General features: G+C 32.0%; 2 protein-coding genes across 3 annotated transcripts in view; one reads left to right on the forward strand and one right to left on the reverse strand.

Annotated features, from left to right (window-relative positions):
- Positions 1-550: 550 nt before the first annotated feature.
- LOC126744031 (beta-glucuronidase-like) overlaps positions 551-20,030 on the forward strand; it is a 41,715-nt gene continuing 22,235 nt past the window's right edge. The window contains exons 1-5 of one of the 2 annotated variants that reach the window (XM_050451348.1): positions 551-672; positions 13,873-14,133; positions 14,297-14,482; positions 14,540-14,706; positions 14,846-14,982. In XM_050451348.1, the coding sequence (XP_050307305.1) occupies positions 13,888-14,133; positions 14,297-14,482; positions 14,540-14,706; positions 14,846-14,982 (736 nt within the window). In that variant the 5' untranslated portion in view covers positions 551-672; positions 13,873-13,887. The remainder of the gene's footprint in view (positions 673-13,872; positions 14,134-14,296; positions 14,483-14,539; positions 14,707-14,845; positions 14,983-20,030) is intronic. The other variant, XM_050451353.1, reaches the window with a different exon arrangement.
- Positions 15,662-17,042, reverse strand: LOC126744189 (uncharacterized). The gene is made up of 2 exons (XM_050451550.1): positions 16,927-17,042; positions 15,662-16,867 (listed from the first exon to the last, which is right to left on the reverse strand). The coding sequence occupies exons 1-2, from the start codon at positions 17,011-17,013 to the stop codon at positions 15,788-15,790; spliced, it is 1,167 nt and encodes a 388-aa protein (XP_050307507.1). The 5' UTR covers positions 17,014-17,042; the 3' UTR covers positions 15,662-15,787.

The following is a 20,030-nucleotide window of genomic DNA, read 5'->3' on the forward strand; positions in this document are numbered from 1 at the left end:
CTATGATGTATCACACGATGGGGGTTCCCATTTGACATATTAAAGTGAGGTTAGCTGAAGGTGAGGAGGTGATTGACAGAACTTCAGTAAATGCATAATTAAACGTCCCCCTGTATATCTAATTTGACGTGTTTTTTTTTTTTTTTTAAGAAAGTATTTAAGTTTGGATAGTTTTGAAATGAAAGCACTGTATATCACCCAATATATAAATAATTTAAGATGTTTGTTTTATAAATATTACACATTGTATGGAAAATTTTACTCAGTGCTGTTTTCGAAAAAAGAATGTTTATAAAACATTACACTGAGTATTTATTATCTTTTTAAAGTTTTTCTGATAAAATATCTCATTTAATAAATACAATAATGTTTATTTATTAAAACATAAATAATACATATTCGACTCGAGAAATAGGATAATAAACACCAAATTATAGCAGAGTTTTGATATACGAAACAAATTGGAGCAACATTTGAATATCAAACAAAAATTATCTGACATGAACTCAATTTTATTGTAATATGTTGAATAATGTAATTTCTTTTCAATTTAATTTAAACAGAATGTCGAATAGCGTTTAATAGGCTAAATAGACGGTGCATGTCGTTGTAATTAAGTTAAAATTCTACAGTGTATACATACGTACAGTGCCCCATCATTAAAATAAAAAGGTAATATTCATTTATTTTTTAAATTATATTAATTTGATTTATATGGGCTTGCATTAGATTTTTAAAATGTTTTTTGGCAATTAAATTTTTAAATTAACTATAATAAAATATAAATGAATATATATATACTTACGAAAAATTGCTTCTCATCTCATTATTCCACAGAAAAGAGTAATCAAAATTTTATACCATGTAAAGCGTATACAGCACCTACAATCAGAAGTTTTTGGTACACATATAGGGTGGTATGGTCGATACTTATTTAATTATTTATATAATTTTAATACATTCAAAGAATACATTCAAATATGTGTTACACCCCACTATAATGTAGGTATCGATACTACTATTAGGTGAAAGCAATTTTTAAGACGATACAACGCTTTTACGATTCCAAAATGAAAAAATCTTTGAAATCCCTGCAGCCGTCCACATCATAAATTAAACCTGATTAAATATCAATTTAAAAAAACACAATTCAAAGATATTCTTATTTTATTAAACATTCCTGTATAGTATCCTTAGAAAACATAATGTTTTGTTTTAAATGCATCACTTGTAATTCATCTTAATTGCGAAAATTAGAGCGGAATTTGTGCCACGCAAATGAGGAAGTGGGTCATTTTCATTCGCGAACGAGTCTTTGGCTTTTCCGCTTTTAACCGCATTACTGAAAAAACTCAAGAATAATCTTGGCGTGGACGGATTAAATTAAAAAGAACTTGTTTAAACTGAATAAGTAATAAATCTGTGCATGACTGGAAAATAAATAATTTAAAAGGTGTATACGTGAGGTTTTTCAGATTTCAGGATCAATTGTTGTAAAAAATATTAATTATTGGGATTAATAGTTGTAGAAATTTATTGGCGGTTTAGTATTTTAATGTGGTCCTCCTCAGGACACTAAATGTTTTTTTGCAAGTGTTTTCGTAGTTTTAGGACCGGTTGGTCATTCTATGAATTGTACGGAACAAATTTTATTTATCTTTCTTTTTTTCAAAAAATGTCTTGTAGGGCTCTGTATGGTTGACAACATTTTGACTTTTAACGTACTTTTGTTATGAATCTTTAACGTCTAATTTTTAAATAAACAGAATTTATATTGCATTTGTATTATTCAAAATGTTTTCTTCGCCATTTTATAAACTTTTTCATTTTGGGTCATGTTAACTTCACAATGCAGCGAGTTTGCCCTGAAATATAAGAATGCATTCCAAAGGTTAATAAAATAATAAAACACAATGAATAGTATTTTTCTGTGATTACTTGATTAAAAATTAAATCTTTCAACCGTATTTCAAAATTTGGAAAAAAAAAATTCTTATGAGTGTAAAACAAAAAGTTTCTCCATTTGGACCCTGGACTCTCTTCAAAGCGAATAAATCTTTCGCCTTTTACTAAAGATTTGTTTGTCTTAAAAAGTAAAAAAGTTATTTAACGTGGTCAACCTCAATGGGCTAAATATATTTTTTTCATAATATTTTTTATAGTTTTAAAATAATTATTTATATAAGATATCTGCTCAAGGACAAAATGCTCATATCTCTGCAACCAAGAGAGATAGAGACTTGAAAATTGAACCATAGATTCTTCTCATAAAATCATTAGACACCTATTTCAGAATTTTTCCAGAAAATGATTTGAAAATAAATAAATTTTCCTTGAAAATTGAGCATTTTTTTTTCTGAAGAATTCGGTATTTTAAGGACAAAATGCTCATATCTATGCAACCAAGAGAGATAGAGACTTGAAAATTGAATCATAGATTCTTCTCATAAAATAATTGCATACCTATTTCAGTATTAAGATATTTTATATATTTATTAAAAAAAAATATAGAAAAAAAAAGAAAAATTATTACTAACAAAGTTATTTATAGACTAGATAAATTAAACAAATATTACTTTTTATAAAAGTTTAATACTGTGATTAGTATGGCTTTGCATTAAAATAAATTTCAAAAATTTAGTAAATAAAGCACAAATTAAATAAATATTATTAAATTCCTGTTAATAATAAAGAAATAAAAAATATTTCAATTTATGAATAATCAAAATATTAAACTACTTTTCTTTTAAATCCTTAGTATTTAAGGTAAACTAACTTTGAACCTGTTAAAAGCAGTACTATCTAACGCGAAACAAAGAACGGCAATATGAGCCTTTACAAAATAAGACGGGAAGTCAGTTAACATAAATTTCTGGTTAGGTAATGACGTTAAAAGGTCGTGGGTGATGTGTATAGTAAACGCTAGTAAATAATTTGTGTTTCTGCAATTTATAATATTTTTCCAATAATTTATATAGGGCTAAATATGTATAATTAAAAATGTATTTGTAAATGACTTAAAATCAACTAAACACGTAAGTAACTAAAATTATTTATAATTGTTATCAATGGCACATCTACTAGTATGAATCTCGTCGAAAATTTGTAAGAGTAATTTAATACCTACTATCCCACTTTAAAAACCCAAATAATTTACATAATTAGGTATGTATTTATGTGTTAAGTAATAAACATATATACAAGGTGCCTGAAATTATTTTTAAAAAAGTCATATGTCTAACACATACAGTGCTTTCATTTATAATTGCACCACTCTTAATAACTTCTTTAAAAAAATCACGTCAATTTCGATATACAAGGGGGCGTTTAATTTTATATTTGACAAAGCTATGTCAATCATATCCTCACCTTCATCCATCCTTACACATTTGAATCCTATAAAAGCAAAATCCTACTTTTAAAAAATTTTGGGAAATGAGAAAAAACGAAAGGGGGAAGTTAAAAGCTCAATATCTTTTTAAGTTTCTTTATATACATAGAGCAAGTCATCAAGCATCTAATTTTGAACAATTCAACCTGGAAAAACATCTTAGTGTAAAGTTATTTGAAATTTATTTTTTTTTTGTCGGGTTTTGAAACTAACAAACCCATTTGTCGGATCTTGAAACTGACCATAGTGGATTCTGTCGTATTTTGTAAAAAAAAAAAATTGTTTTTGAAATACGTATTTTATTACGGAGAAATTTAACAAACATAGATACTTATACCGACATTATTTAAAAAATAGTTTAAGCTAACAAATCAATTAAATAAGGCATGTTTTCACACAAATTCTCTTCATTTTCTGGAATTTCTATGTTCTCCAGATTTTCCAATTCATTCAGTTCTTTCCATTTATCTCCATAATGTTTGGTGAGGAGTGTTTGGACATCCTTTAGCTTTTTAGGACTTGGCTGTATACCCTTTTGAACTAATACTGGTTTTATGTCGGTTGGTGGCTTGTCCTTTTTTAAGACTGATTTGAAAACACCCAGATCTGATTTATAAGACTGCTCTCCTCGAATCGTAACCTGTCCAGAACTAGTACGATTCAATATGTACCTCTTGCATGCATTAAATGAGAAGTGCCATTGTCCAGTAGGTTTTACTGTTTCCTTACAAGCTTTCTTCCAATTGTGCACTTCTAAGTCAGATCCAAATCGATAAACTTTACCGTGATCAGCAAAAATATTTAGGTACTGTTCTACGGAGACTAAGACTTCTTCTTTTTTTATATTTTTTTCAATTCGAGCGAACACACGATCTGCAGGGAGAAAAGAATGCCCAACAACTGGTTGACAATAATTTCTAATTTTGAGACTGACTGAGGAGCCTTCTGACTAAGCCACATGGTACACATTGTAATTAAAGTAGAGTTTTTATTCTGACCTGCACATCCGTCAGCAACAAGTCTTACTTTACTTTTATTCCTTAGGTGTAGTTGACAAAGTTTGTAAAATACAGCACTTGCTATTTCATTTGATCCCTTATGGTATTCGTCTTCAGTCCAAGCATAAATTGATACATTATTTTTAGTGAGGGGTGAGTGTGAACTGCCAGTAACAATGGTAAAATTGTAAATATAAAGCTGGCGGCTATTTTAATTGTAATGTTATAAATTCAGGGCTCTCTGACCATAAGGCTATTGCATGTGATTTTTGCATAGGTCACAAGTGTCAAATGAGGGGAAAGAGAAGGGGCAGAATTCATAGCAAAAAAAACTATAGTAGCTTCTTGCAACTGGGTAGATCAGAGGATTGGCAGCGCGTTTTGTCTACTGCAAGCCCTTTAGAGTCGTTTCACGTAATTATTTGTGAAAATTTTAATAAATGTTTTCCGATAAAAACCTTAAAAACGAAAACAAAAAAAAATTGGATTACCAAGGGTCTTAAGGTGTCTGCTAGAAAGATCTTAGATCGCTGCACTATATTCGGAAATTTTATGTAAATAGCATTGCTAACAATTGAAGACATGAGTTGATAAAGGTGCTATGTCCACTTTTTCAGATATTGAGTAATTGAAGGAAACGCGTTTTCACTTATATATTTTTTTTAATAAATTTTATAAAAATTACCAATATCTTATTAGATTAGAATCGTTTTGTACTTTTTTATATAATATTTTTTGTTTTTCTAGAATTTATATTTTTTTAGTAATTTTAATTTTAATGGACATAGCACCTTAATCAACCAACATTTTATGCAGATGTTGGTATAAACTTGAGTGGAGAAAGGTGTTATGTCACCTATGTTGTATTTAAATTTTTAAAAAATAATAAAAAAAACTATATAATAATCTGGAAATTAAATTTTATTTGCAGATTAACAAAAGCAAAGTAAGATACATTAAAAATTTATAAACAAAGACACAGAAACATTTAAATTTAACATGAATTACGTTTTTTCTTAGGGTTTTTCAAACATTCTTCTAAAACAATATCATAATACCATTTATACTCTTCTGGAATAAACTTAAGTTGATCTTGTAGATTTGAAATTTTTTCAGAAGTCAAACCACCGCATTTAGGTAACTTTTGTAAAACAACTTGATTACTTTGTACTATCAGTTCTCTTTTTTTTTGTAAGTCAACTTCCATAAATGGGGTAAACGGATCTAAACTAGTTTTGTAAAAGTATTTTCCAAAACAACTTACTCTTAGCCACTTCACTTTATCTCGAAAATTTATTTTTTGGTCAAGACTATTAGTGAGTCTTTTGTTTAAATGAAGTTTTGCAGGTAGAGTTTCAAAGCAATAAAAAAAATGTTCCATGTTAAGGCATACACTTTGTTTGGTACTCGCAGATACGTCAAGGTAACTGTGACCAACTTCGGGAAATTTATGGTCAATGATCTTAAATATTTTATTTAATATTAGGTATTGAAAAAGGCTAATAATGGAGAACTTTTTGTTTTGTCCCCCACATTGATCTGACCAAATTATTAAATGATCAATTTGGGGATTTTCTTGTTTAAGAAGCAGACAAAATCGTAGCAAACAACTTGCTATTTCATTACTTCCCCTATTGGCAATATCCTCAGTCCATGTAAAAAAATAGGACTTATGACCAGAACTGGTTAAACAGTGGACTCCAAAGTTGTATAGCCACATTTGTCTTAAATAAAAAGATTTTGACGTTGATAGCTTTGGCAAAGGCATCGTTTGTTGAAGATCCATTGTTATGTAACATTTTTCTTTGGACATTTTTACTGCTTCGCGGTCAACTTTCTGCTGCGCAAAAGCAAGTTGAAAATTATTCGAGTGCTCTAAAGAGTTCTCTCCAGCATCGCATAAACTGCAAGTATCACTTTTTGGTACACCAAAAGATAAGTTAAACCTTGTTTCAAATATATGTCTGTAAAAAGAGGCCTTTACGAAATATTTAGTTTCGAGCTTTTTTGTTTGATAATCCTCTATATACAGTTGATGAAGTCGGTTAATATTTAGTAAAGGGGAAAGGTATTTTTTATGTGGGTTTTTAGTCCTAGAATAATGTGATTCTTCTGAAGAAAACTGCTTGATATGATTTTCAATGCAGTTTATTACTTCATCGGATATTTTTTTTGGATTTTTGTGATGCCCTTGCTTATGTGGTGAGGGCATTACCTGGCCAGATTTTAAGTCATTTTGAGCTTTAAAGACTTTTTTTCGTCCAATTCGGTATAAAGAGCAGAAAGCATCTTTACACACTAGTGTATTTTCTTTATCACACGTAATAAAATATTTAAAGCTGTAAGCTTTCGTTTTTATATTTTTACGAGGGCGGTGACGATTAACTTCCTGCATCTTAATACTTTTAAAAATTAAAATATTTTTGGAATTTGTATCTAGCTTATAAAATTTTCTTAGAATTTCTTCTCTGCTTGCAATACTAAATTTCTCAGTACAGTTTATTCTACATTTTTCTTTACACAGAAAATCTCTTTTAATTGTTTTTGCTTCCATCACTTTACCAGTCTTTTGAGAAATATATTCTTTACCTTGTTGTCTTAATTTTGCCGCTTTATTTCGTTTGCAATTATCAGGTTTCCGGACTCTTTTTTTAGTTATTTTTAAAACTGGTTTAACAATTTCTCTTTTACTTATTCCATCGGCAGTAACATGGAATTGCTGGTTATGGTCTTCTATACGTATTTCCCGAGGTATTTCCTCCTGCACTTCGTCAATGACGTCAATCCTATCCGGGGTTTCCCTGCTGCTTGTCGGAAACTTAAAAATATCTAGTTATTTATTAAATTTATACTTATTTCTAATTTCTATTTTTATTTCTTAATCTTAACATTTTTTAGCTTTACCTTTTTAATTTTTTGGTTATCCGGAAACATTTTACGTTTGACTCTATCAACATCCGGATATTTGTTTATGAGACTCGTCGAATAAGAAATATTTGAGTTATCAGAATCCTCTTCTGAATCTTCTTCACTGGAAGGGGAATATTCGCTGCCTGATATAACACTTTCATCAGTACAATTATCCATATAGTCTAAAAATTTAATTTATGTACATGGGTAGGTACATATGTATGTAATAATAACTCAAGTAATGTATATTATATATGTATTTTTTTAAATAAAAAAATTGAATCGCATCGAGGGGGTAAATTGTTATTAAAAAGAGATCATTAATTCATAAAGGTAGTAAAAAATGTTTGCCTGCTTTAGAGTTAACCTTCTTTTGAAGCCCACTAGTGCTTGGCTGCTCCAAAATCACCGCATTGGTATTGATCTCTAAGGAAGTACAAAATACAGTTTCTATCTACAAAAAAATTCTCTATTCGGACTTACCTTTATTTACAACACATATTTTCTTGTTTTTTACTAATTCTAACATTCTTTTACTTCTCGACCCCATATTGAACGATGTGATAAATAACAAACATAACCTTAAAATGTCACATGGCACCTATCATGTAAATAAAACTTTCCCACTATCTAGTGGATAAAGGTGCTATGTCCTTAAATATGGACATAGCACCTTTATCTAATTAAAAAGGGTACTTAGTCATAGGACATAGTACCTTTATCAATTAAAATAATCCTTATTGTTAACAATTTAAGAATCTTGAGTTATTCAGGGGTTGTATTACGACTTTAGGTAACCAAATATACAAATAAGTCATTTTTTGAAAAAAATGGACATAGCACCTTTATCAACTCATGTCTTCAATTAAGACTGCAAAGCAAAAATACTTTAAAAGTCGCTTAGGTAATTCAAATAATGTTCAGGGGGAGGCTTGGAAGATAGTAAATGAACTAACAGGTAAACGGGGCATTATTGTAAAGGTAAATATTGAACCTGATAGGCTGAATAACTTCTACTGTACCATTGTAGATTGAGAAGGGAGTCGTTTCGGCTGATCCGCCGCTCAGCACTGCTACCTGTTAGATATTTTGTGCATAACTACTTGTCTTAGTTTGTCTCAAAAAGTCTTAGACTTCTGCCGTACAAAGCTATATTTTTGAGAGGTAGTTGTCCCACTTCTTGAGGTGTTGGTTGTACCCCTTTCAGGTACTTGAGCCTCTTGCAGAGTTGGGTCGGGCATTCACAGAGCAGGTGTTCTGCTGTTTCTGTGGCATTGCTGCAGAATCTACATTGGTCGTCCTCTGTTATACCTATTGCCTTTAGGTGATATTTCACTGGGCAATGACCGGTTAGGAGTCCGACTGCTGTTCTGATGTCTGATCTGTTCATGTCTAGGAGCTGTTCAGCTCTTTTTCTAGAAGTGGTTATAAACTTTTTTGCCTGTCTTAGTCCTGGTGCTCTTCTCCAGTGCGACAGCAATTGTTCTTTTTCCCACCTGTTTAGGTCTTCGGTGATGTGGGTCTTCATTAAACCACAGTATGGCTCTGGACCATAGTATGGTGTTTGAGCCCCTTTTTTTGCAAGGCGATCGGCTTCTTCGTTCCCCTCTATACCCCGGTGGCCAGGTAGCCACATTAGTGTTACTTGATTCTTTGTTGTAAGGCGCTTTAGGGTTTGTTTGCACTCCCAGACTAGCTTTGAATCACATTTAAAAGCTTTCAGGGCCTTTAGAGCAGCTTGGCTGTCTGATAGTATAAATATGTGTTTTCTTTGGAGGCCTTGGTTGATGCACTCTTCTGCACATATGTCTATGGCAAGCACTTCAGCTTGAAAGATGTTAGGGTATTTGCCCAGTGACTTTGAGATCTTAATGTTAGGGCCTGTCACGCCCAGTCCTGCTCCTTCTGTTAGTTTGGAACCGTCTGTGTACCATAGCGATGCATTGTAGGCTTTTGGTACTTCTTCTTTCTCCCATGATTGGCGATCATCTATGATCACTTCGAATGGAATTTCTAGATCCAGCATGGCCGTTTTGTGGTCAAGTGGTTTGCTGGCATTTTCCAGTTTAATTTCTTCGAGGATGCGCAGGTGACCACTTAAATCCCCAGGCTTGAATTTGCCGGTTTGGAAAAGCCTGTGAGCACTGTTAATTGCCTCTTTTTTCACGCTTATGTGAAGTGGAGGCATGTTTAGCAGTGTCTCTAAGGCTGTGGTAGGACAAGTAGACATTGCCCCGGTTATTCCTAGACATATCAGCCTTTGGACTTTGTTTAATTTGGTCTGTGCGGTTGTTTGTTTGGTCTTCGGCCACCATACCAGCGAAGCGTATGTGATGATGGGCTTAATGACTGTTTGGTAGATCCAGCATACCATTTTCGGTTTTAGCCCCCAGGTCTTGCCAACGAGTTTGCGGCATGTCCAGATTGCCACTATGGCTTTGGAAATGGTCTTGTCTAGATGATTGTTCCAAGTTAGTTTGTGGTCCAAGGTAACCCCCAGGTATTTCATCTTGTTAGAAAATGTTAGCTGAGTTCCGTTTAATATAGGTGCTCTGAGTTCTAGCTTCCTTCTTCTGGTAAACGGCACTAAAATTGTTTTTCTAGGATTTAAAAATAATTCTTCAGTTTCGCCCCAGTTTTGTATAGTATTTAGGGCACTTTGCATTCGATTTGATATTACGCCCTCGTGCTTGCCCCTAACTATTACTACCAGGTCATCTGCGTAGCCTAGAACTGTGAATCCGGATCTACTTAATATGTTAAGAATTCTACTGTACCATAGTACCACTGGGTATAGGGCTGGACCAGATTCTTTCTTCTTTTTGCCAACTGATCTAGTTGAGCTTAAGTCTACTTTAAAGGAGATAAAGAAGAAAAATACGTCTGGCTATGATGAACTTAATGTACAGTTATTTTTCAATTTACCTGATTTGGCACTGGAGGTACTTGTATCTGCAATTAATCATTCTTTCAATAATGACCAATTTCCCAATTGTCTTAAAGTAGTCAGAATCATGCCTTTGTTTAAGGGAGGAGCTTCAGAATCACCCTCCTTACAGACCAATAGCATTGCTTTCCACCCCCTCAAAAATCATCGAGAAATTGGTTAAAAAGCGACTTATGTCATATTTAGCTGAAAAGCAAATTATAAGATCGGAGCAATTTGGGTTTCAAAATGTCAAGGGAACATCAGATGCAGCCTTTTCATTCTTTGAGTCCTTATTTTTGAGCTTAAGCAGTGGTGATATTGCTGCAGCAGTGTTTTGTGAGTTGACCAAAGCTTTTGACTATGTTAGTCACGAAATACTGAAAACATCTTGTCGGACTTGCATTGTCTTATTTACACTTAATAACGGTTGGAGATACTTACCAACCGAAACGTCGTGTTACATTAAATAAATAAGACAATGCAAGTCCGACAAGATGTTTTCACTGTACCATTGTCTACCACCTTCAAAAACTCACGAAATACTGCTGTGGAAGCTTGAGCGGTATGGATTCAGAGGACTGGTTCTTCTGTGGTTTGGATCATATTTGCATACTAGAATGCAGAGTGTCTCTGTGGATGGTGCCCTTTCAAGGGAGCAGCTTGTGACTCATCGTGTTCCTCAGGGTTCAGTTCTCGGGCCACTTCTATTCCTCATTTATATTAATGGCATGGCCAATCTTAGGATCTGAGGTAAATTCATTCAGTTTGCGGATGATTCAATAATTGTATGGCATGACACGAGTGCGATGAATCTAAATACCACAGTTAACAGAGATAATGTTGAGCATATATTGATTGATTGATTAATTGATAATATACTGATTGGTCAGGAATCTTTTGTAGGACCTGACTCTTCTGGCAATCAAATGATATTGTAATTAGTTCAGGTTTTTCTTCTTTTAAATGGTCAAAGAAAGCCTTGGCGCGTAATTTATGTACATGTCTTTCCGTCATTAGTTTATTTTTTTTATTTTCGTCTTCATCCTATCTTCGTCTCATTTTTTATTTTTTCTGTTAATTGGAGACACACGGAACACACACATCAGTGCGGGGTGAACCAAAGCTAATGTTCTAATTGGTATAAATATCATTGCAAAATAACTTTTTTTTAACAAGAGGGTTGGTATTTCATTCATTTTTTGACAGTATAGTTTCCACATCTTTGAAATACTAAGTGTTGAGGGTAAATATTTGCGGATAGTTCTATTTCGGCAATAATGAGACTCGATTACCTTAAAACTTTCAATGAATTTCATTACTGACTCTTTTTTCGCACTATATTTTCCAGAAATTCTGTCGCCACCCCTTGTTTCAGACGCCATTTTCCCAGATTCTTTAAACCTCTTTAAAACCCCATTAATCCGATCTTTACCAACTGCCAAAATTTTAGTAGATGCATTTCTGCAAACTGGAACCAGTTATAGGAAGTATTGGCCTTGGGAATATTATAAACAACTGAAAACTTCTTTTAGACGCGCCCTTTTCATTTTGGGTCCTTTTGCGTTTAATATCTCTAATCAGGCAGTGCTTTGAAATTAGGTTGTCTTGCTCAATTTTAGTTTTGTGAGGATAAAAAGTTTTATGAAAATTTGAAACATCGTACATTGAAAATGAACTGAAACGATACGATTTTGGATACTCCGGCAAACTTATATTCTTGTATCTAGAATATTGAATATTATGCAAAACACTGTCAATAAGTTTTAAAAAAAAAACTTACCTCTCATTTTGCTCTCGTTTTCTTTTCCAACTTTCTGGTTTAGCCACTCTTTTCCTTGCTAAGAGAGGCGTCGTAGGTCTTATTGACTCTGTCAATTCCATTTCATAGAGCTTTAGGCACTTAAAACTTATTATTTAATAAAAAAATTGGCAATAATTAAATAAAAGTACAAAATACTACTGTTCGGGTCCGCGAACAACGTTATACTAACAAACATCGTAAAAAATTCGCGCGTAAAATTATTATTGTTATGTGGACGCCGGGAGCGCCGTGATTGGTCTAAATGGATTTATTGGTTTTTGTTACGACGCGTTGGATTTCACATTAGGATTTGGCGGATTTTGAAACTATAGCCAATATTCTACTTTAAATTTCAACGTATTTTGACGGTTTTTGATACCACAAACCTATTTAAATCTGCAGATTTTTATTATGTAAACAGTTCAAAACAATAACCTCGTTTTTGACCAAAAGTGGATTTGTCGGGTTTTGCTTCTATAGGATTCATTTATGTGAGCAGCATTAAAATGTATATTTAACAGTGCCAAAAATTGAATCGGTTAACGCACCAGCGAATAGTGACCAAAAATGTCTTAGAATAATGGATATAATGGATATTTCAAGTGGCTACCCTAAGTGTGATACATCATTTTTAAGGACATACTTCTTAAAAATCCTGACAAAATGTCCATAATCCATTGTCCACATCCAATTTCAATTTTTACGAATAAGCCTTGTTATAGGCTGAGTAAGTTTCGCGAAATCTTTGCAAAAGTTACGAAAATAACCAGCTAAACCAAGATATTGCCTAATTCGCTTAACTGTTTTAGGAGCTTCCATTCTTTCCTATGAGTTGAAATCTAACAGTTGAAGCTAACAGTTGAAATCTATATACTTTGGTTGAACGGTCCGGAGCCTGGTGATTCCGTGGCCAGACAGCCTAAAGTATACCAGGACGGCTCGCATATATTTTGTTTGTTTTTTTTTAGTACCTTGTTGTGGATTCTTGAACGTTCCCCAATTTTAGCGCCGTTCGAATTCATTTTAAATAGACTATACCTACATGTGAAATTCTTTTTATATAATGCAATTGTTCTCCCTCAGGTAGAAAATTATGTTAAATGTGTATTTGTTTGAAGCTAAAAAAAAAAACACCTAAATACATATGCAATAAATTAAGAATATTTAGAGATGTACATAATAATGTGTGCGTGTATGGCCTGCAAAAGTCCAAAATGCGATTGAGGGAATATGTTCTGGCTAAATTTTAACGTTTTGTGTAATTTTATTTATAAGATTTTATTCTTTTTAGTTATAAATAAGTTATAAGTTTATTTAATGTATACATTTGTGACCCTTTGATTTTAGATTGTCGTAATTACTATTCGTGAGATATAGAGTTATTCTTGCTTAATAAAATTTATAATTTAGACATTAACTACTTGTCTCCTTTTCTCTAATTGTATCATTTATGTATATATAAAGATTAATTTTATTATTATTATTTAACTGTATCTTAAAAAGTGGTAAATTTACGTTTTAAAAAATACTACTACATAACCAATATACATATATGTTCAAATTAATTTTTTAATATCAATTTAATAAATAACTACGGATTAAAAATGTTTTTCTACACATTTTGTACACATTAATACCGCATTTTTTCAATATTGTTTTAATAACAGTTAAACAATTATTCAATTTACTGCCATCAAATAGTGTAATTTTTTACTTTTTACCGGTAATATTCATTCCGTTTCTTATCAGTAAAAAAAATACTAAAAAACTCGTTATATAACTGAAGGCTAAAAGTTCGATCGTTTCATTTACCGTTCCCATTGTTACAAATTAATTTTTTCAGCTCATTTTTCTTACGATGATTTTTGGTTTCACCATCCAATTCAATATTCCTCATGTGATACTCCTCACATATTTCATATTTACCCAAATCCAATCGAGAGCAGAAATACATAAGGGCGGCATACTTTACCCCAGAGAATCTGAAACCAGACAAGTTTTATCATTGGATGGAATATGGAATTTTGCGGCAGCCGATTCCGATTCCACGAGAAGTTCCTTCAATGGCTTGGAACAGCATTGGTATAAAAGAGATCTTAAAGATGTGAGTATAGAGATAAGAACTAAATAAAAAACATTTAGGGATTTATAGGACTTTTAATACCATCTTAATGCAAAACACATCACGTTCATAAGACACAAAGAATTACCTGTATTTAATAATGTTCATACTGCAAATTAAAATCTTTTCTTTTATTTGGCCTTAGATCCCGGATGTGAAAGTTATAAAAATGCCTGTACCATCAAGTTACAACGACATCACCACCGATTGGAGATTAAGAGATCATGTTGGACTAGTGTGGTATGACAGGACCTTCTTTGTGCCGAAATTTTGGTCTGAAATTGGAAGGGTTTGGTTAAGGTTTGAAGCTGTTAATTATGCTGCACAAGTGGTAAGATAAAAAGAATAAAATAGACGCTTAAATGCGATCTAAAGCCGGTTACTTTAGTGGATAAATGGACAACAAGCTGTAAGTCACGAAATCGGCCATCTGCCATTCTTAACAGAAATTACGGCTTATTTAAAATATGGGAAGGAAAATCGTATTACGGTATCTGTGGACAATACTTTACTGCATGATACTATTCCACAAGGAAGAATTTTAGAATTAAGCAGGTGAGATAAGGGTACTAAGAAATCTGAAACATCCTCATTACTCCCTTAAAACCACAATTTCCATTATAATTTCATGTCAATGTCCCTACTATTATATTTTATTTTATTAAATTATAATTTGCATCATTTTCCTTTTTAGTGGCCGACGAGATCAAACATACACGTTTGATTTCTTTAACTATGCCGGTATTCACCGTCCAGTTAAACTCTATACAACTCCAAAGACTTATATTGATGATATTACTGTAATAACTTTAGAAGCAACTCACCAAAAAGGTAATTAGGAAACTGCATGCAATTAAGTTGATATTCGGAAATTTGCACTTTGAACTCTTAAATTAAATTCCAAAACCATGGCTTTGTCATCCTCATATATCTGCTATTGATTCTGGATTTTCATCATTAGCCTGACACAAACTAGTTGCACAGATCATTAAGAAGCTATACTACCAAAGTTCTACTAGTATATGGTTGGTTGTTGTATATGTTGTTTTCTCTGACTAATATTAATACGTATTGTCATTTTCGTGGAATATTTATTTATTGGTCGTTTCAAGAGTTTCCTGTCTGCGATTTTACTTGACTATGCTTACAGAAGCTGTTATCTGTTAATTTAAGGATAACCAGGAGCTTATTTAGTATTCTGTTAAGGTAATCCTATGAAGGTGCGTAAGATAGTATTTTCTAAATTGATTTTTGCTATAAGCACAGATTTAACTAGCTACGCTCCAGATAAACACTCGCATAGGCAGAAACGTCACCCGAAATGTCGCCCGACTTTTCAAGCCGGTTGACCAGTGTTGCCAGGTGAAATAAAATGAAATCATGAAAAATGTAACCAAAAATCATGAGTTTTGGAAAAAAAATCATGAGATGGCGTTTTAAGCCTTATTTAAAAAAAAAAAACATACATTATTTTTATTAAAATATTTTTTTGATGAAATAAAGATACAAGTACCAAAATATCTACTTTTTTATTAACAAATTTAAATAAAAACATAAAATTATATGTTAAAGTAAACAAACGTACATAATCTTAAAGTAAATAACTGAAAAACAAAAATCCGAAATATCCGTTATTTTATTCTGACTCATCGGAATCATAAATTTGTTTATTTAATTTTTTAAGCAAATCTTTTCCTATTGGAAAATTTGAACAAATACGGTTTTCTCTGCCCACTAAACTTTTGGTGTGCAGTATAGCAGCTATCATAGGAGTTTTCAACCGATTTCTCTGTTTTGTTTTGTTTAAATTTATCTGACTAAACACCCTCTCTACGTTAGCACTGGAATGCGGCAAAGTTAATAAATTAAACACAAAATTACTTAAATTGGGAAACCGGGATTCTGTATTTTCCACACATTTAATCTTAGCAATTTTACCCCAAAAATCGCAAATACCTTTCCAGGTAAAATTAATTTCATAATTTCTAAGTAACAACCATTCATTGTCAATAACTTGCATATCAGCAGGAATTAAATTTTGAAACAACATAGAAACATTACTTATAGACCTGATTTTTCTTGATTTAACTACCTCAGGATCTAGAAATTCTAATTTCTGAAACACAGAGTTTTTAAGTGGAAATCTTGACAATATTTGCTCCACACTCTCAATATAAAAGTCTAGACATCTTAATTTTACCATGTCGAGTCGGTTTTTCTCCAGATCGGCAGAGTTTATGTGGGCAGAAAAGTACATGTCATTTAAATTTAAAAAAAGTCTAGGGTCTTTAAAATCTATATTTTCAATGTTGGCATTTAGATATTCGTCCTTAATATAATAATCTAAAATTGTTTTAACTGTTCTAGCAACCTCTTTATAAATAACGTGAATTTTGGGCGATTCGCTTTGCATTAATTTGTTTAAGCTATTAAAAATAGGTAGTACATGCGATAAAAATGATAAGTATAATTTATTTTCGGGCGTGTTTAGTTTTTCTAAAATAATATTTGCTTGACTGATTTTAAGAGACGCCTGATCTACGAAATACAACCTCAAAGCTTCATATTGATTAAGAAGCCTTTTAACCACGCATTCCAGAGATAACCAACGTGTCTGGTTAGGATGTAAAATCTTCGATATTGAGACATTTGCAAATTCCTGGAATTCCTTATATTCTTCCACTCTCTTCGGACTATTTGAAAAATAGTTATATACCTGTAAAAAATTATATTTTTTAATTAAGTATACATTTATTTTATTAGCGTATAGCTTACTTCTCTCGCAAATTGTTCCACTTCCTCAGGCAACTTGTGGCATGCATATGATGCACACAAATGAAAGCTATGGCATATGCATTTCATTATGAATATACCTGGAATATTTTCTCGCAATCGACTGACAACAGAATTATTAACGCCAACCATGTTGCTCGCTCTATCTGAAGCAAAGCCAATAAAGTTTGACTTATATGGAACACCATTTTCGGTAAGGAAGTTGATTAAAATTTCATAAAGTGCAGCCCCTGTGGTCTCTACTACTGGGATTAACGCCAAAAAGTTGTCTTCAATATCAAAATTAATGCACATTCTTACAACTAAACATAAATGTTTGGTGCACGAGTTATCAGTAGACTCATCTATGATAATGCTAAATTTATTATCCCTCATTAGGCCAAGTAGCCAAGATTCTTGAGACAAGCCTGTAACTTTTTGTAAAACTCTTGACATCTTTGTTCGTTTACATTTCATTTGTTTGACAATATCTGAATCAGTGCCTACAGCATTGAGATAATCGATGAAATGCTCCATCAAATTCATAGGGAGATTATGTTCGGCTAGAAACCCCGCAGTTCTTATAATTCCTTCTTTCGCTTTTTCTTCAATGCTTATTTTTTTAGAACTTTCTGCAAACATTTGACTTATTTTTACTTGACTTTGCTTGCCCATTGATGCTCTCTGCAAAGCTTTAACATGCTTTTCAGTCTCAGAATGTTTTACTAGTTGGGTTTTCCCTGCAGATACCTTAACATCACATTTACGGTAATCGCACCTTAAATTTAAAAAAAAAAAACGTTTACCTCCATTAAAATAAAAGTTTTGTTCGCCTTAAATTATATATATCCGCATTAAAGCAAATTTTAATTAGTTACGATTCAGTAACTCATATTATCATTTAATTCTCGATTTAACATTATTATAAGTGAATTTAGATTTTGTACTCAATAAATCCAAATTGCACTTATTTTTACAGAAAGTACCTTAACTTAAAATATCATAAATACCTACCAGGCAAAGCCTGTCCCCTTTCTGCTGTTCTCGATCCATTGCAAACCCGGTATATTTTTCCATTCCTTTTTAAAATTTTGCTTATAAACCTTTCTTTTCTTGCTAGGTCCTGGAAGAGATATACTCTTGGATGTACTACTACTAGAACTACTAGAATCACTGTCACTCATATTTTTTAATTATTTTCAACTCACAAATAATGCTTTACAATACCAAATACACGAGCAAATGCATAAAACTTCGTGAAAAATATAGCCCGTAGAAATATCCGAGAATCTCGGGGAATCCCCATACTCGTCAGTATTTCCCGTTTATATAGGGCTGTGCGGATATTATTTAAGGCTTTATGATATTTTTATGTGTACATTTAGTTGTAGTTTTAGGTTATTTTTATTTTATTTTTATTTTTACGACTAATATTCTGAGTTACGATTTTAAATCTTTGTTTTTTTTTTTAAATCATGAGATTTTTAGACAAAATCATGATATCATGAGATGTAAGTCAAAATCATGAGATCTCATGATAAATCATGAGACCTGGCAACACTGCGGTTGACCAACAGCACGTTTTGTTGCGCTCTGTTGCCAAACGTAATAAGACCCGGGCGCCCATACCGATCACCTCGGGCGACCATAAATTTATTACGGCGTACGGCGGTAGGGGTTTTAAGGATTTAAGGAGGTTGCGGTGAGCCTCTTGTATCACAGATTTAATTTTAATCATTAATTTAATTTAATTTAATCATTATTGATTAATTTAATCCAGTAATACTTCATTTAAATTGATTTTGACCATTATTTTGTAAATTGCAGTGTTACTTTTTCTTTTGTGGCTTTACTTACGGGTATAGATGAAAATATTGAATTTTTTTTAAAACAAAAATGTGCTGTTATGACCCAAAACGAAAAAAAATGCCTAGTGGCATTTGATGAAATGAGTTTGAAGGAAAACTTAGAGTTTAACAAAAAGTTAGATTTTATAGAGGGTTTTGAGGATTTAGGTCCCTTAGATTTGGTTAGGATCAAATAGCGATGAGTGTTATGAGCACAAAATATTTTCACTCTCACTCGTTCACACCAACCTTTACAAGTTTTGTAAGTGGTATCGCAAAAGATCTGTAAAACCTAAACAAAAAATTAAAAACTTGAAACATAAATGAAACAATAAACAAAATTTTGATTTTTAAACTACAAATCAATAATATTATACATATATTAATGAAACTTAAAAAAAATCTTTTATATAATACCCTAATTTAATCAAACCATATCAATCATAACTCAATAAAAATAGTCCAATAACTCAATAATAAGTCATTTAAAAAAATTAAAAAAATCCAGACGGTTCTGATGATAATCGAAAAAAAAACGAAATTTTGAAAGATTTAAGTATGTATATTAAATTTTTTTCTAAACTTATTTTTGCTCCGATTTTATAATAATTCACACTTTTGCATTGCCACTTTTTCCGTGTTACATGGTGGTATTTTTAGATTTTCAATATGACTTTGGTCGACCATCATTAACTTTGTTTTTTCTTATGCACGCTATTTTGGATTTTTGCGTTTTTAAAAAGTACTTTTTAATACATTTTCATTGATGTATCGTACCTGCATATCAGACTGATGACACCAAGTACCCAAATCGCATATTCAATAATATGTAAGTGTAATACATTTATAAAATGGTAATAAAAAGTAGGTATGTACTTTTTAAAAATTCAAAAATCCAATATGGCGTCCCTACGAAAAAACAAAGTTGATGATGGTCAGCAAAAGACGAAACGTCATATTGAAAATCTAAAAGTACCACCATGTAGCACGGAAAAAGGGGCAATGCAAAACTGTAAATTATTTTAAAATCGAATAAAAATAGGCTCAGAAAAAAGTAAAATAGATTTTTCAAAGATTCGGTTTTTTTCGATTATCCTCACAATCGTTCGAATTTTTAAAAAATTTTAAATGGCATATTATTGAGCTAAAAATTGCCCAACTTTTTCCCCGATTTTGTCTCTCTCTCTGTCTCTTTTTCCCTCCGTTTAGAAAGTTCTCCGTTGGTGAATGGTGAGCAATGTCCAATGCGAGTGCATGTCT

The sequence above is a fragment of the Anthonomus grandis genome, chromosome 1 (genome assembly GCF_022605725.1).
Source record: "Anthonomus grandis grandis chromosome 1, icAntGran1.3, whole genome shotgun sequence".
Lineage (NCBI taxonomy): Eukaryota > Metazoa > Arthropoda > Insecta > Coleoptera > Curculionidae > Anthonomus > Anthonomus grandis.

What these genes read in the sequence shown, in the direction of transcription:
- LOC126744189 (XM_050451550.1), bottom strand. Translation starts at nt 17,013, where the DNA reads ATGAAATGCATATGCCATAGCTTTCATTTGTGTGCATCATATGCATGC. An exon ending in TGGAACAATTTGCGAGAGAA is followed by an intron (nt 16,868 to 16,926) that starts GTAAGCTATACG and finishes AATTTTTTACAG; the next exon opens with GTATATAACTATTTTTCAAA.